The 27698-nt window shown below is 42.7% G+C and overlaps 1 protein-coding gene across 1 annotated transcript in view; it reads right to left on the bottom strand.

Annotated features, from left to right (window-relative positions):
- Window positions 1-27698, bottom strand: part of DGKI (diacylglycerol kinase iota) — a 1705262-nt gene that overhangs the window by 568103 nt on the left and 1109461 nt on the right. The window contains 1 exon segment of the mRNA XM_030215620.1: window positions 20829-20902. Coding sequence (XP_030071480.1) covers window positions 20829-20902 — 74 coding nt within the window.

Genomic DNA, 27698 nt, shown 5'->3' with positions numbered 1-27698 from the left:
TCAGGTGTGAACTGGTATGCCAAAGTTATACAGCAGCAATAAGTCCTAGAGGCTGTATGCAGGTCCCTGGAACAATTTTAGTGGGTGCAGTACATTTGTGGGTAGTGGGTTTGGGTGGGGTTGGGGGGCTCAGCTCCCAAAGTAAGGGAGCTATGCACGTGGGAGCTTTTCTGAAGTCCAGCGCAGTGACCCCTAGGGTGGCTGGTTGGTGTCCTGGCATGTCAGAGGGGCCAGTGCACTAAAAATGCTGGCTCCTCCCACAGCCAAATGCCTTGAATTTGGCCGGGGTTTGAGATGGCCGACATAACTTTCCATTATCGCTGAAAAACAAACCCGGCCATCTCAAACCCGGCGAACTCCACGGCATTTGGCCGGGCTAAACCGTATTATCGAAAATAAGAGATGGCTGGCCATCTTTTTCGATAATACGGTTCCGACCAGCTGTAGCGCCGCCGCCAACATAGATCGCCGGCGATCTATTTGGCCGGCGACGTTCGATTATGCCCCTCTCTGTCACAAGTCTTAGTCTACCAGAGCCTACTGTAATCCATCTATTCCTCTGTTGTTTCATTCTCTGTGGCAGTGGTGGTGGTAAATTGGCTGGGAATTCAGTAATCCTGGATACTTCTTTAATTGTAGCCATTTTCTTCTTGAGTCTGTTGATCTCTGGAGACAGATAGGACATGTTCTAAGGTTCCAGGCAGTTTGCCTTAGGATTAAAGCAGAACATGTATTGCACTGAATGAAGGTCATGTTGATGTGATTCACAAGTGTGAAAAGGTGAACTGTGATAGGGGATAACCAGGAAGTGCATCAGAGAGGGCCGGATGGACGCAGCAAAGGGGAGCACAGCTGCCTGTATGAATGGCAGCACTACCAGTGGCGGGCAAAAAAAAGAATGTTGCAGGGACTGAGGCAGCGACGGGGAGGAGAAGAATTTCAGAGCAGGCAGGCAACGCTGAATGCTCCCAGACAGCCGTACCCGGAGTGGTGGGAGAAAAGGCAGCAACACCGATGGATGTTGGGTGGGCAGGCCTCGAGGGAAAGTGGCTGGGCCTGGGCCCGTCCAGGCCCGCCCATGGCTACGCCCCTGCCGAGAGGCCATTCCACACATCCACCACCCTTTCCGTGAAAGAGTATTTTCTCTGATTCCTCCTAAGCCTATTTCCTCTTAACTTCATTCTATGCCCTCTCATTCCTTAGGTTACCTTCATTTGAAAAAGGCCCACTTCCTTTACATTAATGCCACTGAGGTATTTAAATGTCTTTAACATCCCCTCTCTCCTGCCTCTCTTCCAGGGTATCCATGTTGAGGTTCATGAGCCTGTTCCTATATGTTTTATGACAGAGACTGCTGACCAATTTTGTAGCCGCCCTCTGGACGGACTCCATCCTGTTTATATCTTTCCATATGTGCAATCTCCAGAATTGCACACATTATTCTAAAAGGGGCCTCACCAGAGAATTGTACAAGGGCACTATCACCTCTTTTTTCCTGCTGGTCATCCCACTCCTTATGCACCCGAGCATTCTTCTGGCTTTGAGCGTCACCTTTTCTAGCTGTTTGGCCACCTTAAGTTCATCAGACACAATCATCCCCAAGTCTCGCTGATCTTTTGTACAAGAAGCACTTCACACCCTAAACTTTACCGTTCGCTTGGGTTTTTGTGAACCAAGTGCATGACCCTGCATTTCTTAGTATTAAATCTTAGTTGCCAATTTTTGGACCATTCTTCAAGTTCTGTTAGATCCTTCTTCATGCTATCCTCACCTTCTGGGGTTTCCACCTTATTACAGCATTTGGTATCAACTGCAAAGAGAGAAACCTAACCAGAGAGTCCTTCCATACATATCACTCACAAAGATGTTAAAAAGAGCCAGCCCAAGAACTGACCCCTGAGGAACAGCACTAATAACATCCTTTTTCTTGGCGCAAACTCCATTTACCACTACCCTCTGTCTCCTTCCATGTAACCAGTTCTTAACCCAGTCAATCACTTTAGGTCCCATACCGAGGGCATTCAGTTTATTTATTGCATTTGTATCCCACACTTTCCCACCTATTTGCAGGCTCAATGTGGCTTACAGAGTTTTGTTATGACATAGTCATTACAGGATGTCAGATACAATTCGTAATGTACAAAGATTAAGAAAGGGTAGTGAGAAGGAGGGTGCTAGGCAGGATAGTATAGAGGTGGTCTTTAATAGCTCGGTGCACTGGTAGGTAGTTTTGTAAGGTTATGGGTTCTCTTTGTAGGCCTTGTTGAAGAGATGTGTCTTCAAAGATTTCCGAAAGTTAGTTATTTCGTCAATAGTTTTCAGGGCTGTAGGTAATGCATTCCACAACTGCGTGGTCATGTAAGAGAAGGTGGTGGCGTGTACCAGCTTGTATTTTAGTCCTTTACAGCTGGGAAAATGCCTGTGTGGAACTGTGTCAAAGGCTTTGCTAAAATCCAAGTACACCACATCTAGTGCACTCCATAATGAGAGAGGCACATTATGGATGTGATATCATCCACATATATGTGTGGGTGAAGATCTTTAACTTCCAGCTTGTTTCCCAGTGGTGTCATCAAGATGTTAGACAGGACACATAATAGTGAAGAACCCTGGGATACTCTGCAGTCTGGAACCCGGGGGGGGGGGGGGGTAGGATGTGATTTGCTAATTTGACTTGGTATGATCTTGATCTGAGGAAGCCTTCAGGCCAGTTAAATATTGTGCCTCCTATGCCTACGCTGTTGAGCAGGTAGAGTAGGATGTCATGGTCCACCATATCAAAGGCACTGGAGAGGTCGAATTGCAGTACCAGAACCTTGTAACCCAAGCTCACTTCTTTTCTTAGTTTGCTTACAAGGGACAGTAGAGCAGTTTCCATGTTATTGCCTGGTCTGAATCATGACTGTATTCGGTGTAGTATTGAATGACGTGATAGATAGTTCATTAGTTGTTTAGAGACTATCCCTTCTATGACCTTAATTACTAGTGGGATCGAGGCCACTGGTTGGTAGCTCATTACATTGCTTTTTTTGGCCACAGTGTTATTTAGTATAGGAGTAAAGATGATATACTACCTTTGTGTCTTGAAAAATGGCCCTGCCTAGCAATAAAGTTATGTGGTTTGTTAGTGTTTCTATAAACCAGTCTGGTGTCTCTCTCATTATGGAATTGGGGCCACTGTCTAATATAAAGTCAGATTTTGCATATTTCTTTAGCGAGTTTTGGACCACAGCCGAAGTTGGAGTGGCAAAGGTGGTCCATGTTCTGCAAGCCCCTGTGGATTCGCTGTAATGCTCTATGTCATCCATAAAACTCTCCATGTGAGGTTTTGTTGTGGATAGCACCATTCTGGTTTTGGTTACTTTTTGTTCAAAGTATATGGCAAGTTCTGTCACCAATAGTTGGTTCTCATTTGCTGACACCATTGTTTGGATGTTGGGTAGGCTGTTTATTAACCCATAGAGCTTTTTGATGTTGGGTTGACCTATGCCGTTTGGATAAATCTCAAGGCATGTTCTGAGTGGGACTAGGGCAGGTTTACGATTTGGATATTTTTCTGCGATAATGGATCTAGGGCAAAAAAATAGGACATTTTTGGATAGACCTGTTTTAATAACAATTAAGTGCCAAAAAGGTGCTCAAACTGACCAGATGACCTCTGGAGGGATAAAGGCATGACTCCCCCCCCCCCCCCAATCCCCCAGTGGTCACTAACCCCCTTCCCACCCCCATAAGAGATGAAAGTGACAGTATATACCAGGCTCTATGACAGCTGCAGATATAATGATAATTTCTCTTAGAACAGCAAGCAGGTCCCTGGAGTAGCCTAGTGGTTGATGCAGTGGACAGTAGAGAAGGAGACCCCAGGCTCATATCCCATTCTAACTGGTACACTGTAGCAGAAATGTGAGTGCCCCAAAAAACACAAAATACCTACTGAACCCACGCATAGGTGACACCTGCAGGCATAAGGGCTATTGTAGTGGTGTACAGTTGGGTACTGTGTATTTTTTGCTATTCCTGGAGGGTTCACCATACGATATAAGGGGGTTATAATGTGATATGTACCTGCTCTGTTAGTGTGAAAATTCTTTCTTTTAAGCATCCAGTGACAAAGAATGATTATTTTTAAGACGCTTCTTGAATTGTAAAAAGTAGTCTATGCTTGCATTTATCCTTGTAATCTTATGTATATAGGAAAAACAAAGCACACACTTAACAAGAGGGTAGTTGAACACTGTAGTGCCATTAACAGACAATCAAACATATAAATGGCGAGTGACCGTACTCACTCGCAAATGCGCAGTAGAGACTTCCCTCTCTGCCCCGCCCCCGCTTCAATACGTGATGATGGGGGCGGGACAGAGAGGGAAGTCTCTACTGGCATGCTGCAGACGTCGGAACCGCTCCCCCTCCCCCCTCCCCCGGAGTCACCGCCGCTCCTCCATCTGGCCCGAGCACTGTGAACTTACATCAGCACACAGCAGCAGGCACATCAGCAAAGCTGCCGTCGGGCTTCCTTCTCTGCCTTTGTCCCGCCCTCGCCGACATTACGTCACACGAGGGCGGGACATAGGAAGAGAAGGAAGCCCACCCCCACAGCAGCTTTGCTGATGTGCCTGCTGCTGCGTGCTGATGTAAGTCTACAGTGCTGCTCGGGCCGGGTGGAGGGGCGGCGGCGACTCTGGGGGGAGGGCTCGGAAACCCCCCCCATTCCAAAAGTAGCCCGTTTTCACGGGCTCAATGGCTAGTTAATTGATAAACCATCAGTTAACATTCAATATTAATGAAACATAAATTTGAAGAATATAGATTTTTTATTTTACAAAAACCAACGATATCATGGTGAGGAGGAGACATTCATAAGATATTAATTAGGATAGAACAGAAATTAATATTTGAGCTTAATATTGTCTCACCTCATGGCTTAAATAATGAGACTGGTCTATTGGCCTGTATATGATTGTTAGTTTCTGTATCAAGTATATCTGTATAATTTTGGATTGTAATCCTTTGCTTTTATCAAATCATTTTTCATAGATAGATAGATAGATATATTGATATTTTACTATGATTTTTTATGTTTTACTTTTGTTGCCATATTTATTTATATTTTTTAATTACATACGTAGGTCTACTGATTTAGCGGAGTTTTTTGTGTATTGTTTGCAATGTTTAGTTTAATGAGTATTTAATGTATATTTTACATATTTTTAGTATTTATCTGCTTTACAATTCATCTGAAGATGTTTAGCATTTTATATTTAAATTCCATGTATATCTAAGCTTCTTTCGTTTGAATGATGTCATTTGCATCATTGGAACGCATTCAAAATAGCCACTAGAACACATAGAGGGGCATAATTAAAGGGACGTCCAAGTTTTGATGAGGACGTCCTCACAAAACGTACCCATCCAGGGGCGGGGAAACCCGTATTTTAAAAACAAGATGGACATCCATCTTTCATTTCGATAATACAGTCAGGGACACCCAAATCCTGAAATTTGGTCGTACTTAGAGATGGTTGTCCCTAGACTTGGTCGTTTCTGATTTTCGGTGATAATGGAAACCAAGGATGTCCATCTCAGAAACGACCAAATGCAAGCCATTTGGTCATGGGAGGAGCCAGCATTTGCACTGCACTGGTGCCCCTGACATGCCAGGACACCAACCGGGCACCCTAGGGGGCCCTGCAGTGGACTTCAGAAATTGCTCCCAGGTACATAGCTCCCTTAACTTGTGTGCTGAGCCCCCCAAACCCCCCTAAAACCCACTACCCACAACTGTACACCTCTACCATAGACCTTACGGCTGAAGGGGGTACTTGTGGTGGGTTTTGGAGGGCTTACTGTTTCCTCCACAAATGTAACAGGTAGGGGGGGATGGACCTGGGTCCGCCTGCCTGAAGTGCACTGCACACACTAAAACTGCTCCAGGGACCTGCATACTGCTGTGATGGACCTGAGTATGACATCTGAGGCTGGCAATCAATATTTTTAAAGATGTTTTTTGAGGGTGGGAGGGGGTTAGTGACCACTGGGGGGGGGGGGAGGGTAATCATTTCAGGCACCTTTCTGTGCCTTGGTCGTAAGAAAAACACGACCAGGTAAAGTCATCCAAGTGTTCGTCAGGGACGTCCTTGTTTCTTTCGATTATGGTTCAAGGACATCCTAGTATTAGGCACGCCCAAGTCCCGCCTTCACTACGCCTTCGATATGCCCCCTTGAACTTTCGTCATCCCTGAAATGGAAAGCAGTTGGGGACGTCCAAAATCGGCTTTCGATTATACCGATTTGGACAATGTCGAAAGATGGGCGTCCTTCTCTTTCAAAAATGAGCCCAATAGTGTTTTCAGCCTTTTAAAAAGTTTTTAGTTAGTCTTCAGCAGCATTTTTAAGCAAAAATAGTGATTGCAGGTGGGTGGGCATAGCACATAGATATAGCATCTATTCTCATTTTTTTGTTTTTAAAATGGCGCCAAAAATGTGATTTTTTAAAATGTTTCCTGATTGTATTATAAACTTTCATCATTGCCCACATAACAGTTTTTGAGTGTTTTTTTTTTTTTAGCTTTCAGCTGTTTTAAGATGTTTTAGTTACCCCTTTTAAAGGTTTTAGACATATATGTTGCAATAACCTCTGACCTCTCAGTATGTATATAAAGCAGTCTGAAATTCAGTATGGCTGATTCCAGTGTTTTTCAAGAGCCGCTGATTGTGCGTTTCTTTTGTTCCTCCTCTTTTTTAGCAAGGTCTTTTTTAAGACATCTGTTTTTGCTTCTGTTTTATGAGGGTTTTTTAAATGTGTTATATTCTCCCCCCTCATTTTTTTTATTAGGCAGTCTCGGATATACATTTACCAGCTAGGGGAAGCACTGTTTTTACCCCTGGTTAGGTATGTGTCCCTTTGGATGAACTATATGTTTGGTTTTGTATGCAGTCACTATGAGATTCAGACATTTTTTATCTCACTCCATCACTCACATTATGCTTTACTATGAATACAAGATATATATGCTGTGGCTGAATGTTTACATATTTATTTATGATTTATATTTGGTTTATCTCTTCACTTGCTTCACACTTACATGTTGTTATATCACTTTGGTTCAAGTCATTGGTTTTAACAAAGTTTAAAGATAAATTTTAGGATTGTATTTTTATGACTATATGTCAATTCATAATCATGGTGTAAATTTCAAAGTTTTAAAGTTTTTTTGCATGTCTGCATGCATGTACTTTGAATCTATTTTCCATAATTATGATGTGTTTTACGATATATTTTTATTCATTTTGATTTGTATGTTTATTAGTGCTATGTCAAACCCCTGATGCAGCCATTTTGGCAAAATGTAGCCACGTCGGGTCTCTTTTAATAAAGAATTTGCAGGACTCCTGGTCTGCTCTGCTTTCTACTTCTTGCATCTAGTAGAATTGCTGGCCCCCAGACATCCCAATGGCTTGTTTTTGTGCATTTTAGATGCACTGAGCATAAAAAACATCTAAAATAGGGCGATTTTTGAACCAAAAAGATAGATGTTTTTCTGGTTCAAAAATGTTCATGTTTGGCACTGAATTTTTGGATATTTTTGGCAAAACATCCAAAAGTGCATTTGGACATCATATTGAAAATGCCTCTCCACAGAATCGGATTATCACGAATTGCAAAGGACTTAAATACAAAACAACTTACGCATCCTGCTACTCCTACATAAGTGCACAACTATGGAATGGACTCCCAAAAGCTGTGAAAACAATCCATGACCATCTAAACTTCAGGAAATCACTAAAAACCAACCTCTTCAAAAAGGCTTACCCCACCGATCCACCGTAAATCACCATACCCAGCAACACTGCATAACCAATGATCATACGGGATAATAAACAATTTACATTCCCTTCGACCCTCAAAGTGCCTGACACACATCTACCTCATCAGACCACAATATAACATTGTATTTGTTATCAACCGACTTGGCGAATGCCATTACGGTACTATGTAAGTCACATTGAGCCTGCAAATAGGTGGGAAAATGTGGGGTACAAATGTAACAAATAATAATAATAATAATAATGTCTCAGGAATATGATGTCACTAGGGGCCATGTTTACTAAGCTGTGCTGTAGGCGCGCTAACATTTTTAGTGTGCGCTAAAAATTAGCATGTGCTAACACGAGACACCCATTGGAATATATAGGTGTCTCTAGCATTACTGCACACTAAATTTTAGTGCAAGCTAAAAATACTAGTGCACCTTAGTAAACAAGACCCTAGGTAATGATACTAGTTTACTGTTGCTCCAAAAACAATTAAAAACCTGATGATGGAATGGGCTGAGTAACAGCATACTTAACAGGCTGGCTGCTATTATTTTTGAATGGGTTTAGATATTTTAAGTGTATGCTAGTATTTTTTTTTACTTGATTTTATTGTGTAAACCATTTACCCCTGAATTCTATATAGGTCACCCAAAGTTGGGTGCACAAATTTGGATGCAGATCCCAGATGCTTATGGTTTATTTAGGTTTGTTAACCATCTCAATTGCATGGCAAGTCTAGGTGGTTTACAATACAAAAATTGAAAAGGAAAAAAGAAAAGGAACCACTATTGGAAGTAGGATACTGGTTTAGATGGGTTAGATGGACCTTTGATCTGACCCAGTATGGCAATTATTTTCTTAGACAGATCATACTTTTGGGGCAAACTATCTTGTGCCTCTCTCAGATCTAGAATCCTACAGCTGGCTGTTTTGTTATGTCACCTTGAAACTATTTTGAAACTAGGAAACTCCATACTGCACTCAAGCCTGATTATACAGACAGGACGCAGTGTCTTCATTTGCTCTGTCCCTCTTTGTCTCCTTGACATAGCAAGAAACGCAAATTGAACTAAGGGGTAAGAGTCATGTATTTGATATACTGCCTTTCTGTGGTACAACCATTTATTATATGCAGGTACTTTCTCTGTCCCTGGTAGGCTCATGGATTGTTTTGTACCAGGGGTAATGAAGGGATAAGTGACTTGGCTCAGGGTCACAAGGAGCCATAGTGGGAATCAAAGCAGGTTTCCTTGGTTCTCTGCCCACTGCACTAACCAACAGAAAGGAAAGAAGGGACACAACAAACTCAAATACCAAGAGGACAGACAACTAATAAAAATCATCACATCCTTGACACCGACTGAACCTCACCAATTAATACAAATGGGTTATATAAATGCCAGATCTGCAGTTAACAAAACTACTACAATAACTGACTGGATCACAACAGACAATCTCGATTTTCTATTTATAAGTGAAACCTGGAGCAATGACCTCAAAGATCCCATAATTTTAGAGCTATGCCCTCCAGGGTACAAAATCACCCACTGGACAAGGAATAGAAAAAGAGGAGGAGGTATAGCTATAATCTATAGATCCCAATTCACCATCACAACAACAGCCGAATCCATACTTCCCCAACTTGAAATTGCTTCAGTTAGAATCAACCACCCAACCCTGCAAGACCACCTAAACCTGATCCTGTTCTATAGACCATCAGGCAATTGGCAAGACTGCCAAACACATTTTATGGATTTCATATCGAACACTTGTGTTTCCACTCAAAACCTTCTCATAGCAGGAGACATCAACTTTCACCTTGAGGATACTAACCTAACAAATGTGTGTGAATGCAAAGACTTCCTCCAACTATGGGAGCTTCACTGGCCAAACATGCAACCCACCCATATCAAAGGACACACACTAGACATCATTACATACAAATTCTCATCAGAACTAAATCTCACATTAAAAGATACAAAATGGACAGCCATACCATGGTCCGATCACTACAAAGCAAACCTCTCCCTTTACTGGCGAACAAAAGATTCACAACATAAACAAGAACAATCAACCTACAGTGGGGGAAATAAGTATTTGATCCCTTGCTGATTTTGTAAGTTTGCCCACTGACAAAGACATGAGCAGCCCATAATTGAAGGGTAGGTTATTGGTAACAGTGAGAGATAGCACATCACAAATTAAATCCGGAAAATCACATTGTGGAAAGTATATGAATTTATTTGCATTCTGCAGAGGGAAATAAGTATTTGATCCCCCACCAACCAGTAAGAGATCTGGCCCCTACAGACCAGGTAGATGCTCCAAATCAACTCGTTACCTGCATGACAGACAGCTGTCGGCAATGGTCACCTGTATGAAAGACACCTGTCCACAGACTCAGTGAATCAGTCAGACTCTAACCTCTACAAAATGGCCAAGAGCAAGGAGCTGTCTAAGGATGTCAGGGACAAGATCATACACCTGCACAAGGCTGGAATGGGCTACAAAACCATCAGTAAGACGCTGGGCGAGAAGGAGACAACTGTTGGTGCCATAGTAAGAAAATGGAAGAAGTACAAAATGACTGTCAATCGACAAAGATCTGGGGCTCCACGCAAAATCTCACCTCGTGGGGTATCCTTGATCATGAGGAAGGTTAGAAATCAGCCTACAACTACAAGGGGGGAACTTGTCAATGATCTCAAGGCAGCTGGGACCACTGTCACCACGAAAACCATTGGTAACACATTACGACATAACGGATTGCAATCCTGCAGTGCCCGCAAGGTCCCCCTGCTCCGGAAGGCACATGTGACGGCCCGTCTGAAGTTTGCCAGTGAACACCTGGATGATGCCGAGAGTGATTGGGAGAAGGTGCTGTGGTCAGATGAGACAAAAATTGAGCTCTTTGGCATGAACTCAACTCGCCGTGTTTGGAGGAAGAGAAATGCTGCCTATGACCCAAAGAACACCGTCCCCACTGTCAAGCATGGAGGTGGAAATGTTATGTTTTGGGGGTGTTTCTCTGCTAAGGGCACAGGACTACTTCACCGCATCAATGGGAGAATGGATGGGGCCATGTACCGTACAATTCTGAGTGACAACCTCCTTCCCTCCGCCAGGGCCTTAAAAATGGGTCGTGGCTGGGTCTTCCAGCACGACAATGACCCAAAACATACAGCCAAGGCAACAAAGGAGTGGCTCAGGAAGAAGCACATTAGGGTCATGGAGTGGCCTAGCCAGTCACCAGACCTTAATCCCATTGAAAACTTATGGAGGGAGCTGAAGCTGCGAGTTGCCAAGCGACAGCCCAGAACTCTTAATGATTTAGAGATGATCTGCAAAGAGGAGTGGACCAAAATTCCTCCTGACATGTGTGCAAACCTCATCATCAACTACAGAAGACGTCTGACCGCTGTGCTTGCCAACAAGGGTTTTGCCACCAAGTATTAGGTCTTGTTTGCCAGAGGGATCAAATACTTATTTCCCTCTGCAGAATGCAAATAAATTCATATACTTTCCACAATGTGATTTTCCGGATTTAATTTGTGATGTGCTATCTCTCACTGTTACCAATAACCTACCCTTCAATTATGGGCTGCTCATGTCTTTGTCAGTGGGCAAACTTACAAAATCAGCAAGGGATCAAATACTTATTTCCCCCACTGTATACCACGAGAGGCAAAATAGACCCACTAGTATTTTGGCAACAATTCTATAACAGTGAATGGACAGCACCAACAGACTCACCCCAATTTCTCCACGATTGGGACAACAGATGCAGAATCACATTGGACAACATAGCACCACTTCAAACCAGAACTTCACATAGAAAAAACTCAATACCATGGTTTAATGAAGAATTGAAAGAATTAAAAACACAAGTTAGAAGATTAGAACGAGCATGGAATAAGAAAAAAGACGACTCTGCACGCAACGCTTGGAAGCAACTACAAAGAAAATACAAATACACCATCAGACAAACTAAAATATCATATTATAAAACTAAAATCGGACCAGGCTACAAGGACACACACAAACTCTTCCAACTTGTAAACAAACTACTAAATACCACTCCGGTTACTTCTAACAACATAGACACCCCATCAGCAAACAACCTTGCGAATTACTTTAAAGAGAAAATTATAAAGCTACAACTCATGATACCCAGTAACACAATTGATTATGTAAACCTCCTTGAGTGTTTAGACCCAATACCTGGGAAATATCCAGCAGACCGATCATGGACCAACTTTGACACACTATCGATCGATAACATCTCCCAATCGCTTAAAAGATACGCCAAGTTGCAATGCAAATTAGACATCTGCCCTAGTAATCTTATAAGAACTGCCCCTCAACAATTCAAAACAGACCTCATGAGGCACCTGAACTACATGCTACAAAATGGTCTCTTCCCAAAGGATAAAGGAAACATTTTACTTACCCCTTTACCTAAAGACGCAAAGAAAAGTACGAGTGACCTAACCAATTATCGCCCAGTAGCATCTATCCCGCTGATAACCAAACTCATGGAGGGCGTAGTAACAAAACAACTCACTAACCACCTGAATAAATACTCGATACTGCACGAATCTCAATCAGGCTTTCGGTCGAACTACAGCAATGAAACAGTACTAGTAACTTTAATGAATAAATTTAAACAAACAATAGCAACTGGCAACAACATACTTCTCTTGCAATTTAACATGTCCAGTGCCTTCGACATGGTCAACCATGGAATATTACTACACATCCTGGAATACTTTGGAGTTGGAGGTAACGTTCTTAACTGGTTTAGAGGATTCCTGACAACAAGATCATACCAAGTAACAACTAACGCGGCGATATCAGCCCCATGGACACCTGAATGTGGAGTTCCCCAAGGATCCCCCCTCTCACCAACCTTCTTCAACCTAATGATGATACCCTTAGCCAAGCTACTAGACAATCAAAACCTCAATCCATACATATATGCAGATGATGTTACGATCTACATCCCGTTCAAACATAATCTAAAGGAAATCACCAACAATATCAACCAAAGCTTCCAAATCATGCACTCCTGGCCGGATGCATTTCAGCTAAAACTTAACGCAGAAAAAACACAATGTCTTATACTCAGCTCACAACATAACACAAGTAAATTCACCACCATAACCACTCCAAACTTTTCCCTCCCTGTCTCAAACACTCTGAAAATTCTTGGAGTTACCATTGACCAAAATCTCACACTTGAAAACCACGTGAAGAATACAACTAAGAAAATGTTCCACTCCATGTGGAAACTCAAAAGAGTAAAACTCTTCACTTCCCAAGAACCATCTTTCGGAACCTGGTACAGTCAATGGTATTAAGTCACCTGGACTACTGCAATGCACTTTACGCTGGCTGTAAAGAACAGACCATCAAGAAACTTCAAACAGCCCAGAATACCACAACCAGACTCATATTTGGAAAGGCAAAATATGAAAGTGCAAAACCCCTAAGAGAGAAATTACACTGGCTCCCACTTAAAGAACGTATCACGTTCAAGATCTGTACGATTGTTCATAAGATCATTTACGGAGATGCCCCGACCTACATGCTAGACCTAGTGGACCTCCCACCCAGAAATGCTAAAAGATTTGCCCGCACTTTTCTTAATCTACACTTCCCTAGCTGTAAAGGATTAAAATACAGACTAACACACGCGTCCAGCTTTTCCTACATGGGCACACAGCTGTGGAATGCACTGTCAACTCACCTGAAAACAATTAACGAAATAACCAACTTTCGCAAATCTCTGAAAACCTTCCTCTTCAACAAGGCCTACCTCGAGAATCCATAACTAAATATAACACACCACCATTTCACCCTTATTCTGAATATCTTCCTTATATAACTGCCTGACTAAATCTTCCTGTCATCCTTGATATCTTTGTAACACCAACTGTATCTTTTTACCCTGGAATGGTGATGCCATAACAGGTCTTTGTAAGCCACATTGAGCCTGCAAATAGGTGGGAAAATGTGGGATACAAGTGCAATAAATAAATAAATAAAATAAATAAATTTCCAAAATAGAAAAGAGACAACTTTCAAAAAGGTACAAACATTCCAATAAGAGTAAAAAATCTATCCTGCAAAGTCCAAAGAACCTACTGATTAAGGCAACCCAATAGTCATCCCATGCTAGCTATGAAAAAAATATGTTTTCAAAGTTGCTTTAAAGGTTTTAAGTGGTAATTCATTGTGCAGGTAAGGGCAGGTTGTTCCACAAAAATGGGGCTAGAAAAAAGAATACACAATTCCTGGTCCATTTCCATTTGGCCTGAGAAGGTCCAGAGAGCACTAGGTCCAAAGAGCACTAGTCAATGATCAATGACTGAACGGAAGATTCAAGGGGGGGGGGGGGGGGATAAAGTATAGTGAATGATAAAAGATAGGAGGAGATACCAGAGCTGCTTGAAATGTTAGGATAAGACTCTTAAACTGAATTGTATGTTTTATCTGGAGCCAGTGGAGTTGACAAAGGAAAAGAGTTGCATGATCAAACCTGCAGAGGAAATGGGTGGCTGTGCTTTTCAGTTCATACTAGAGAAGGCCTGCATACATCACACTGCAATAGTCAAGTTTAGATCCTCGTAAGGCATGGTACAATGTATGTAAGGTACAGTAATCGAGGGCATGTCTAATAGCTATAAGTCTGAGCAAAGCCAAAAAAGCCTGCTTTCAGAATCATAGATATGTGACCGGAAAAGGTATGGTGTATGCAGTGCATTTTGTCTAGCAAAAAAGGTGCCGGAACTCAAATGCCAGGCCACCCTTCAGGTGAGGAGTGATCATTGAGGGACTCACCCCACAATATCCAGGACCCCTGCAACCAGTCATAGAATCTATGACAAGGCAGAATTTGTATGTAGAACCTGAGCACTTTCATTAAAATACGAGAACCATGGGTCAAGTTTAGCAAACAGTGGAAAAGGTGCCGGTACTCAGTACCCCCAAGTACCCCCTCAAAAAAGCCCTAGGTGTATGTCTAGAAAAAACCAAGGTAATGGATTCACACACAAACTAATTAGTTAATGATCCATTAACAATCAATAACTGTTATTAATAAGCACTCATTTGGAGTTTTGCAAGGCTCTGTCCTACACCATATTCTATAACATGCATGCCTAAATTGTATGAACACAATTCACTCCAACTGCTAAATGGATTATCAAAAACCTCAGCAGTGCAACTTGCCAGCGAGTTTACAATATTACATGACTTGACTGCATCCACCTTGTCATTGGTTCTCATAAATGTTTAATGCAATCTTCCACACTTTTTTATATACATATTGTAATGTCACAACAGGGTGTGGCACGGTCTGTATCACCAGGTCTGCTCCCTCTTATACTTTTCTTGGAAGAAGTTAGGAAAAATCCCCCTGATCCAGATCCCGCTCTAGTCCAGGATTTCCAACTCTCCAGCTCAGACACTCACACAGCAACCAAGTTCCAAAACATAAAGAGCTTTTATTGAGCACAAAGAATTAGATTCCATAAGCAGTCTCCAAAGCACAGCACAAGTCCTCCTGACATGTGCCTTAGGATTAAAATAAAAAATGAACCCAAAAGAATTCATGCAAAAACTGCACAGGAAAGGTTTTGCTTTTCTTTCATAACCCAGCTTGCATTTTAAGTCCATAGCAGTTCATAAGTTTCTCATCAGTTTGAACCAGCATTTCCAAGACACAGCCTAGAGCTGTGACCTTAATGAACCTCTCTCTGACCAGGAGATTCCCAACATGATCACAGCCATAGGCTAGGACTGCCCCATGCACAGTCTCTGCAACCCCCATGTGGCTGCTCCTGAGGATATTGGCAGTACAGAGGAAATTCCCATATTCTCTTCTACTAGTAACTGTTCCTTCCCTTTTCAGACAAACTCTGTTCACTAAAGCAGTTGCCCCGGCACCCCCTCCCTCTCTTTTCAGGCAGGTCAGTCTCTTTCACATGACATTTTCCCGGACGCTAGTTCTGTCTACATTTTCCCAGACTCTAGTTCTGTCTCCCAGCCACAGGCTAGGACTGCTCAGAAACAGTCTCTGTACCTTTCACATGGCCGATCCTGAACTCCTCTCTTTCAGACAGGTCCAGTCCCTGTCCAAAGACAACATTTCCCCGGTGAGGACCAGACACCAGTTCTTTCCCCTTCTCTCACTAGCCAGGCACTGCATTAACTTCAGGGTCCTCCTCCACTGGGTTGGGAAGCCCATTTACTCCTTGCAAAACATTCTCTGTGAGAAAGGTCTCTCCTGCCCTCAGGCAGGGTGCTCTTCTCCTCCTGTCCTCTGCTGCCTCCCCCCTCTCTCGGATAACAGCAGGCTTTTAACCTTGGCATCTTCAGATTTCAAGCCTCACTTTGGCTCCCAGGGTATACTGATTACTGGTTCAGGAGCAAAGGCTGGATCTAAGTCCTTGCATGTCCCTAAGGACTGACTCCTTTCCCTTCCAGGGGTTTTGTGTCTATCCTGAGAAAGACATCACCATGACCTCTCTAACCTCATCTCTATTCCTCTACTCCCCTCCTCTTCTCTGCCCTTCTCTTGCGCCCTATGGAATGCCCACTCTATCTGTAACAAACTCCCCTATATCCAAGACCTCTTTATCTCGCGTCACCTTCATCTGCTCGCCATAACAGAAACCTGGCTCTGCCCCGATGACTCTGCTTCAGTTGCAGCCCTCTGCCATGGCGGTTATCTTTTTTCCACATACTCCTCGCCCTGCTGGTCGCAGGGGCGGTGTTGGACTACTTCTCTCTCCCTCCTCCAGATTTCAACCCCTTCTTCCACCTCAATCTCACTGTTTTTCCTCCTTTGAAGTCCACTCTATCCGCCTTTTCTCTCCTCTGCCTCTTCAAATAGCGGTCATTTATCGTCCCCCTGATAAGTCCCTTTCATCCTTTCTCAGTGACTTTGATGCCTGGCTTGCCTTCTTCCATGATCCTTCCTCCCCCTCTCTCATCCTTGGTGACTTTAATATTCCTGCTAATGATCCTTCCAACTCTTATATTTCCAAGTTACTCGCTTTAACATCCTCCTTTAATCTCCAACTATGCTCCACCTCCCCCACTCATCAAAATGGTCACTGTCTTGATCTCATCTTCTCCTCCAACTGTTCACCCTCTAGTTTCCTTGCCTCTGATCTTCCCCTCTCTGATCACCATCTTATAACTTTCACACTTAAATCTCCTCCCTCCCAGTCCCGTCCTATCTTATCTAATTTATCTAGGAATCTTCACGATATTGACCCTTCATCTCTATCCTCCCATGTTTCAAACTTCCTCTCTACTGTGGCACCATCCACGTCTGTCAACGAGGCTGTTTCTTCTTACAACAATACTCTATCCTCTGCCTTAGACACTCTTGCACCTTTGATGACCCGTCCTATAAGGCGTACAAAACCCCAACCTTGGCTAACTTCTAATATCCACTACCTACGTTCCTGTACCCGCTCCGCCAAACGCCTCTGGCGGAAATCTCGGGCCCTTGCTGATTTCTTACACTTTAAGTTCATGCTGACCTCCTTCCAATCTGCTCTTTTACGTGCCAAACAGGATTATTATATCCAACTGACCAACTCTCTTGGCTCTAACCCTCGACTTCTCTTCACCTCATTGAACTCTCTCCTCAAGGTGCCCCCTCCCCAACTCCCCCTTCATTATCTCCTCAGACCCTTGCTGAATTCTTTCACGACAAGGTTCAAAAGATAAACCTTGCATTCTTTTCCTCGCCACCTCTCCCTCCACTAGTCCGTTCCCCTCTCTCTCCTCCCCCTCATTCCCTTTTCTCCTTTCCTGAAGTTACTATTGAGGAAACTACACTTCTCCTTTCTTCCTCAAAATGTACCACCTGTTCCTCTGATCCCATTCCCACCCACCTTCTTAATGCCATCTCTCCTGCTCTTATTCCTTTTATCTGTCACATTCTCAACCTCTCACTTTCTACTGCGACTGTCCCTGCTGCCGTTAAACATGCTGTGGTCACACCTCTCCTTAAGAAGCCTTCACTCGACCCTACTTGTCCCTCTAATTACCGACCCATCTCCCTCCTTCCCTTTCTCTCCAAATTACTTGAGGGTGCTGTTCACCGCCGCTGCTTTGATTTTCTGTCCTCACATGCTATTCTTGACCAACTACAATCTGGTTTTCGCCCTCTCCACTCAACCAAAACTGCGCTTACTAAAGTATCCAATGACTTATTACTGGCTAAATCCAGCGGTCTCTATTCCATCCTCATTCTTCTTGATCTTTCCGCTGCTTTTGACACTGTCAATCACAGCATACTCCTCGATACCCTGTCCTCACTTGGATTCCAGGGCTCTGTCCTTTCCTGGTTCTCTTCCTACCTCTCCCTCCGCACCTTCAGTGTTCACTCTGGTGGATCCTCTTCTACTTCTATCCCTCTGCCTGTCGGCGTACCTCAGGGTTCTGTTCTTGGTCCCCTCCTCTTTTCTATCTACACTTCTTCCCTTGGTTCATTAATCTCATCCCACGGCTTTTCCTACCATCTCTATGCTGATGACTCCCAAATCTACCTTTCTACCCCTGATATCTCACCTTACATCCAAACCAAAATTTCAGCGTGCTTGTCTGACATTGCTGTCTGGATGTCTCAACGCCACCTGAAATTAAACATGACCAAAACCATCTATGGTAGTAGTGTACAGTTGTGGGTAGTGGGTTTTGGGGGGCGGGGGGCGGGGTTGGAGGGCTCAGCACATAAAGTAAGGGAGCTATGTTCCTGGGAGCATTTTATGAAATCCACTGCAGTGCCCCCTATGGTGCTCGGTTGGTGTCCTGGCATGTCAGGGGGACCAGTGCACTACAAATGCTGGCCATTTGGTCGTTTCTGAGATGAACGTCCTTAGTTTCGAAAATTGCTGAAAATCAGAAACGTCCAAATCTAGGGAGGGCGAAATTTAAGGAGTTGGACATCCCTGGCAGTATTTTTGAAATGAAAGATGGACGTCCATCTTGTTTCAAAAATACGGGTTTCCCCCGCCCCTGGATTGGGAGGTTTTGCAAGGACGTCCAAATCACAACTTGGACGTCCCTTTCGAAAATGCCCCTTCTTGGAAACTAGTTAATAATGATTGCTTTTCTCTATCTCTTTTTTCCCCCTAAGACTAAACTAGGTCTGCGGTGCCTGCTAGAGGCTATCTGTTAATGCTATGGTGCATTCAAGTTTTAAAACTAGGGGGAAAGGAGTATGGAGATTAGTTGATAAAATTTGCTTTTTTATATTTTTATTCTGCCTATCACTAACCTACAATTCTTCCTTTAAACACCAATCTTTAAGTTCTCAAGTAAAATAATGTTCACTTGCCAGAGAAATGACCTATTTTCTCAGAACTTCTCAGAAAGAAAGTTAAGTGGGACCATTCCTCTTTATATAGTTTTTTGGATTCTGACTCCCATGAGCGGTCATTGAACAACTCTGGATGGACTGAGTATGTGCCTGCCCCAGCTCAGTGGGATCCTGCCCATGTCCCAAAAGGCACTGAGGTACAGCCCTACCCTCAGACTCTGGAGAAGCTTCCTCACTTGGTGTCAAGGATGGTACTGCATGGGTCAATGTTGACATTGATGCTTGTTGAGGTGCCGGCATCAAAGACCACTCCACAGGCAGAATCTGGGCCTCAGGAAATTGCTGAGACTGATCTGCAGCTGGCACAAGCACCCTCAATGCCTTAGCTGAGTGCTGCTGGAACATCTGCACCAGCTCATCCCTAAGCATGGTCCGATACCACTCATCAAGGACAGGCATCAGCAAAGGCTGGGGAGCCAGTACAGAGACTGCCTGGAGAAGTGCCCAAAGACTGGTGCATCGGCGCATTCACTAAAAAGGGGGAGCGATCTTTTCAGTGCTAGCATTCTCAGGTAATGGCAACTATGATGCCCCAGCACTCCTGTCACCACACTTTGAAGAGAACCGATGCCAATGATTCGACACTCGGCATCACGGTCACTTGGTGCCAATGAGGATGATGTCAAATCCATATGTGTCCTCGGTGTCAGGTCCGATACTGATGTGTCTGGGTGCTTGATATCAGTGCCTGAAGTCAAGGGAGGTGAAGACCTCCTCAATGCTGGTACACTCCCAGTGGTTGATGCAGTCTGGGCAGCCATCAAGGTTGATGCTTCCTGTGCCGATGTCAATGGACCAGTCTTCAAGAAGCCAAAATGTTTCTCCTGCTGGACCTGACGTGCTTTCTGTGACATCAACTGCATTTTTAAACAGAGAGAACAAGAAGCAGCCTGATGGTTAGGCCTTAGGCACACAATGCACCAACTGTGTGAGTCCATTATAGAAATCACTCAATTACATTGGGCACACCTCTTGAAACCATTGGGGGTCTTCTTTGACATCAAGAAAAGAATCACAGCCAAATTAAACTCCTCAATCTTGAAAGTAAAAAGGGGAAAAACTCTGAGTCCAGTGCTCAGACCTAAGAGCCATGAAAAAGGAGAGAAAACTTGAAGGGTCGAAAATAACTAAGATTTAACAGGGAAAGGTACAGAAACTAAAATATTCAGGAAAATAAGTAAAATTAGACAAAAACACACACGGGATGGCACTTAAAAAGTCAAAGAAAAAATGCATTGAAGGGAAATCGCAAAGACGTGTCCTCCTAGTTCCGTGGAAAAGAAGAGACTGATGGATCTGCAATCGTGCATGAGCAGGAAGGCACCTGCACATGCATGGTGGGATGCTGCTAGAACTTTGTTTAGCTAATTTACACTAGGCAGCCTCCATACTGGGCTCTGTTGGATGACGTCACCTACTTGTGAATACAACCAGCCTGCTTGTCCTTGGAGAATAGCAGTTTTCTGAAATCAACACAGAGCCAATCTACATGTCTAAATGATGTTATTTACATATGTACATGCTTCTAAAATGATCTTCAATATGTGCTGAAAGAGAGAACAAACCTGGATCTGCAGTTTCCAATGTATTACACACAGCTTACCTGGGAATATTTAAAAACACTATACACTGGAGCTTCAGCTCTTGAATTTTGGATGTCATATCAGTCCCATCACACTGTAATACACATAGAATGATAATAAGATGCTCAGCTTTTATTTCAGAGTAGACAATGAAATGAGTACAACATGGTCTTGCTTTATATAATATCTCATAAACAGGTAGGGAAAACATACAGAGGCATGGTTTCAGGAATACTTTCCAACATAGATTTTGTTGAAAGGGCATGTGTGGGTGTGGGTATGAGAGCACTTTGTAGGAGGGGTTTGTTTGGGAAATGTGGAGGTGTAGATGGGGACTGTAATGGAGAATATTATATGTAGAATAAAATGGAGCTGTATGTGAGGGAAATATGTGTGGATGTGTGTGTGGTGAATGTATCAGAGTAGGAATGTGTTGATTATGGGTTTTGATGGAGGTATATGTGTTTAGGAGTGTGTGGGTTGCAGGACCATATTGAGTCAGAATCACACCCTATGTGACATGCTCCCCTGGCACCCCCCTGCCCCACCCACTGTGCTGCGTCAGGAAGAGGAGACAATGGATGGGGAGCAGTTTTGTTGCTCCTAGTGTTTTTGTGCTTGTGTGGCAACACCACTCGCACAACTCTTGGGATGTCCCTTAGGGGGTTGTAGGTATGTTTGGGAGGTATGGATTTGTGTATGAAGGGAGGGGGTAGGGGTTAGTAGGGTGATAGGTAGGAAGATGTACATAGAAATGTACATGTATGATGTTTATGAGGTGTATTTGTATGGGAAGATAACAGTTGAGTGTGAGTGTTCATATATATTTGAAATAATTTGTGGTAGCAGCTATATGTTGAAAGCACATGTATGGGAGTATAACAGAATACAGAGTATATGGGGCATAAAATCTTGCAGGGCTGTGTCAGTTTGTTCAGTAGGTATAGGCTATATGGGTGTAGGCATGTACAAGTTGTGGATTTGTGTGGGATATGCATTTGTTTGATGGGTGTAGGCATATAAGAATGTGTGACCATGTGTAAGTGTGTTTGTGTGATACAGGTTGTGTGGGGAAAGTGTGTATGACATAAGAGAGCTGTGGATATGTGTGTGGGGGTGGCTGATAAGTAGGAGTATATGGGGATTTGTCTGAGGTCATATCTGGAACATATTTGTGGCAGAGTGCACATATTTGTGTGGATGTATATATATATTGGGGTTGTGGTTTTGGGTGGAGGTGTTTGAGTGAAGTAATTGGAACATTTCAACATATTGTGTGTGGTGACACCTAGAACTTTTTCTCAGGTGGTGATTCCCAGTGTGGAACCTAACATCAAGTACCTTTGATTTGGATTATTATGGCCCCTATTTACTAAACTGCATTATAATAACACATATTTAGTATGCCTTGCATACTACTGGAATTCCTAACCTATGGTACATAAGTATTGCAATTAGGACCTCTTTTACTAAACTGTGCTAGTGATTCCCACATGGCAAATGTGACGCAGCCCATTCAAAAATGAATGGGCTGTGGTGCATGTGCCGCACAGGGAATCATTAGTGTGGTTTAGTAAAAGAGTCCCTTAGTAATAATAGGAGTTACAATAGTATTGCAGGTTAGTATATCCCTCAGTAGTGTATTGGATGTTTTTACACTGGTAATAGTGCAGAATGGTGGGCCGTATCCAGTCCCTAATATATTTTAAAAGGGCTGGGCTTTGGATTGAAAAAAAAAAGATTTTCCCCATTTAGATTTAGACATCAATAGTGGGCTAATAGTTGGCCCAATGTCAACCCTTCCCCTCTTATTATTATTTTATTTATGTATTACATTTGTACCCCGCGCTTTCCCGCTCATCGCAGGCTCAATGCGGCTTACATAGTAACATAGTAACCCCACATTTGGAGGTGGGGGTGAGGGGGAAGGAAGATATATAAAATAGTAGGGTTGATCCATCTAATTCCCCTTGTTAATCACATACTTTGAATATTGACTACGCTGAATTTTGGGGAGAAAGATTTAAGAGATTACTACAAAAGTACTGGCCACAAGTATGGCATTTGGAAAGTATAAATGTGATAGGAAATACATTCACAACCTGAAAAAGGCAAATATATAAACACTAGGAAATACAAAACACAAAATTACAGCTTGCCTAAAGTCCACAATTAAAGGAAGTGGAGCATTAACTAAAGGAGAAAGAAAACCAAAGAAAAAATAAATAAATAAATAAGTAAATAAGTAAATTAGCCATATGCTGAAATAGCTACATGACTTATTCTGCTGGTAGACATCAAGCTGAAAATATCACTAAAGAAAAACAACTGTGTAGGTTCAAAAATACATACTTTACAGCATTTTACGAAACTACACATTAACAAAAACTGTTTTCATCTTTTTCTCTGTAGACCTCAAGAAATCCAGAAACATACACAGTTTTACATTACAGAATAATTGATGAACATTCCTACAAATCTTTTGGAGTATTAAATCACAATCTATTACTGAACCAAAAGTATCAATCAATGTAATAATAGAAGAATAAAACCTATGAGATGTCTTCAGTTATCAAAACTGTCAAGTGATACTGAGATCTCTTGATCTCAGTATCACTGACAATTTTTATATTGGCTTCCAGAAGTCGAAGAAGAAATATAATATACTCTAATTAATTCAGATAGTCTCATATTAATAATGCCCAATACTTCAATTAAATATTTTCTTAATGTATCTAACACAGAAAATCCTTTCAATTTTCCTATAAATCAAGTGTTAGTCCACATTTAAAGGTAATAAATAAAAATTTATTTATTGGACTAAATACATTTTTTCTATGTGTTATATATCATGCCCAAATTTCCACACGCAATTAAATTGACTAAAGAGCTCAGAAGCATCAACAACTGGGTGCTAACAACCAATTATTGATCTTAATTGGCAGTCTTCTAAATTTGTGCATGCATGTCACTGCGCACTATTCTATAAAACATGGTGCACTAACTTTAATCACATGTATCTGAAAAGAAGGTGTGACCAGAGGCATGCTGGGGGGTGTTCCAAATGTTGCAAACAGATTTACAGAATTCACCCAAAGTGCGTCCAATTTGGGTGCTGGCATTTACACCTGCTTTTAGCATGCATAAGTACAGTGCCCAAAAGCTAGGCATGGGATCTGCGCCAACTGCTATTCAATAAAAAGCATGATCACTTTATAGAATAGAGCTTCGAGCTCAAGTTTTTCAGCACTGAATTTTCAGTGCCATTTATTTAATTACCCTCCTTTTTGTTTAGCTTTTGAAGGCAATACCTTCTTTTTCAGTCAGTCCAATAAAGCAAAATTACTTACCTGTAGCAGGTGTTCTCTGAGGACAGCAGACATATATTCTCACACGAAGGTAGTGTCATCCATGGAGCCCAGTGCGGACACTGCCATAGTGCACTGTCACTTTAAAACTTTGAGGCAGTTCCCCCACTGTGCATGTGCAGGTGCCATGCAACCCGACGCTCAAGCACAGAACTAGCAGTATAATGCTAAAGCTAAGAAGACAACTCCACGGGGGGGCAGAAGGGATATGACAATATATGATATTTTCACATGTGGGACTTACTAGCTGCCAGACTCACAAATGCAATAATAATCTTGGCAACTAAGGAGAAAGTGAGCCTGGCAGAAAAAAGGGCTGCCATTCAGGTAGTAAAAATATTTTGCAGGACTGCTTGTCCAAACCGGCTATCCTGCTCTCGGTTGTGGGAGGAAGGCTTGACCCTGAGTAGTATACTGGAGAGCCTCAATGAACTGTAAGGTTTGAACTGGCTGAAGATATAATTTGAGGTAATTAATCACAAAACTGAGGAGTTCTAGGAGACATATAGCAGATAGAAATGACGTCTGTGCCACCTCTTGGGAGGCTGCAATGATTAACCAGTCATTGAGGTAGGAGAAGACGTGTATGCCTCACTTGCGGAGCGTTGCAGCTACCACTGTCAGCAATTTTGTGAAGACTCAAGCAGCTGAAGCCAAGACGAATGGCAAGACCTTGTATTGATAATGCAGAGTCCCACAGCAGAAGTGCAGGAACTTTCTGTGTACAGGGAGAATAGGCATGTGAGTGTATGCCTCATTCAGATCTAGAGAGCAAAGCCAGCCATTGAATTGGATCATGAGAAGAAGTGATCCTAGAGAAACCATGCAAAATTTTTCTTTAAGTAGGAATTTGTTTAAATCTCACAGGTTGAGAATTGGTCATATTCCCTCCATCTTTTTTGGTATAAGAAAGTATCTGGAGTAAAACCCTCAACCTCTCTCCAGTGAAGGAACTGGTTCTTTGCATTCTGCCAGCGGAGGGCAGAGAGCTCCTCTTGAAGTGCTATCATCTGGAAGGAGTTTAACAAGACTGTCTTAGTGGATGGTTGGGAGGTCTTTTTTCCCCATTGCAGAGCATAACTGTGCTGGATGATAGTTCGCACCCAATGGTCAGAGGTTATGAGTGGCCGCCTCTGTTGAAAGAGGTCTGCCTCCCACTGGTAGGTTGCCTGGCATGGACAACTGGACGGTAGCAATGCTCTCTAGGAAGGAGTCAAAAAGTAGGTTGTTTTTAGACTGAGAAGGGGTCTGTGACTTTTGACCCCACTGCTGCCATGCACATGAGCATTGGGGCATAGTCCTTTGTGGTGGAGGAGTGGGAGTATAACAACACTTAGATATATAGTAATTAGAGTGCCAAAATCCTCTCACAAATCTTCTAAAAGAAGAAGAGGTGGCAGAAGACTGTGGCCTGGATAGAGTTTTAATAGTATGTGTATGCTTTTTAATTAGGTCAATAAACTCTCCTGGGACTCAATATCTTAACCTAAGTCCAATAATAATGTTCAATATTTTAAAACAGTTCTGCCTTGCAGTAAAGAAATCTTACAAAAAAAGATTTTTTATCAAAATAGAAGACCTCAGTTTAATGAAATAATGGGGTATTTTCTTGTCCTCACATTCCAATCCTCACTGGTCTCCAGAAAATATGTTTAAAAATATTTTTTTAAAGAAGTTTAAATTTTAACAATACTTTTACATTTAGCACTAAGTATTGTTCTCCTGTTATATCCTATATCCTAGTTCATCTTATAGCAATATATTGTCACAAATGACACTTCGCTTTCAGCGAAGCACTTTCCAGGGAAAGTAGTGTCCGACATAACGTCATGTTTTGCTAGACACTTCTGGACAGCAGGTTCAAGGTCAGAAATTCTGAGCCAGGAAAGACATCGCATTGCTACTTCCAAGGCAGAAATGTGAGAAGAGATATCAAAGGCCTGTTTTGCTATATATTTACAACAATCTAGACGTTTACTGTGATGTTTGAGAAACTCATCAGCCTTTTCAGGAGGAAGAAAGTCTGCAAAAGAGAGAGTAAATTGTGGAATAAAGTTGATAATATGCAGTTGGTTAGCATAGAGGCTTGAAATGTTCTCCTGCCAAATGAGTGTAATGTTCTAGCTTCTCTGCCTTGACGAGCAGAAGCATGAGATCTCAAATTGTGAGTACACTTCAAAGCAGTACATTTCTGTATCCTGTATATTATATCAATTATCTTTGAAGCTACTTGAACTGTTAGAAGAGTCTCTCAGTTTTTGATCAGAGTATTCCTCATGACTGTATAAAGTAGAACAGTGATTCCCTCTCTAGGAGGAGAGTCATAATCTAGAACCTCAAAGAGCTATGAACAAGGTTCCTCCTACATTTCCAATTTGAAAGGTATGGTTTGGGCCATCTCATGGACAAAGCCAGGAACGGATATAATTTCTGGAGATTTATATCTCTCAGGCGATGGAGAAGGGTCAGATGGAATGCCGTAGGACTTCTCAGCTGAGAGGTCCTGTGAGTCTTGCTCCATCTCCCAGGAAAGATCCGAGTCTGACTCTTCAAAGTACTCCTCTTGGGTAGTGCATGGAAGAGTGTGTCGACTAAAGCATCGGCTCTGCGTGATAGAACATCAAGGAAGATGAGACTCTGAGGCTGGAGAAAGTTCCTCTGCTGATACTGACGCATGCTTCGGTTGGGTTCATGGTACCCCCCATGGTCGATGCCATGCCAGTGTGCAGGACCTCTCCCGTGACTGTCTCTCTGATATATCGATGGGCTGATCTGAGGCTTAGCAACCCTATAAGCCTGAATAGACTGCATATGCAGTAGCCCTTAGAGTTCCTGAGAGTATAGCCTGGATTTCCTCCTGTAGAGTAGGCACTGGTACTAGTTGAGAAAGCGGTATGGACACAGCCTGAGTTATAGCCTGTGTAGGCATAGGTGATCTTGAGGACCTCTAAGGATCTCATTGAGAAATAAGTCATAGAGAAGGAGACTGATCACTGTAGCATGGATGCTTCCTGTGCATTGAGGATGTCGATGCAGGGGAGGTGTTGGCAGAGTATCTGGAGGGAGAGAGAGGTTTTTGACTCTGCGGGTCCCTTGATGCACACGGCACCGATGAGGAGGATGTAGATTCCTTACGCAGTCGCAGTACTGAGTCCAATGTTGGACATTATCAATGTTGCATCTGTGCACCCGATGTCGATGCCAACACCAATGCAGGTTCTGCATCTAGTGCCGAATCCCCTGTCATGCATGATGTTGATGCCAATGCAAAACCAAAAGGTTTTTCACGCTGGACTCTGCAGGCTTTAAGTGTCCTCATTTGCATGCACAGATAGAGGCCACACTGTATGTCTTAGTACTCTGGACACAAGCACTGAACATACCAGTTATGGGGGTCTGTGCCTGAAAAGGTCCTATTGCATCGAGTACACTTTTTAAAGTCAGTCGGCACCTTCGTTGACATGGAGGGAAAAACAGCTGATGCAAGGTCAAAAGGCTCAATGCCCTGGGGAGTTTGAGTAG

This window comes from Microcaecilia unicolor, chromosome 10, assembly GCF_901765095.1.
Source record: "Microcaecilia unicolor chromosome 10, aMicUni1.1, whole genome shotgun sequence".
In the NCBI taxonomy this organism is placed as follows: domain Eukaryota; kingdom Metazoa; phylum Chordata; class Amphibia; order Gymnophiona; family Siphonopidae; genus Microcaecilia; species Microcaecilia unicolor.
Note: the sequence above shows the minus strand (reverse complement) of the source record. Positions and strands in the feature narration are given on the sequence as shown.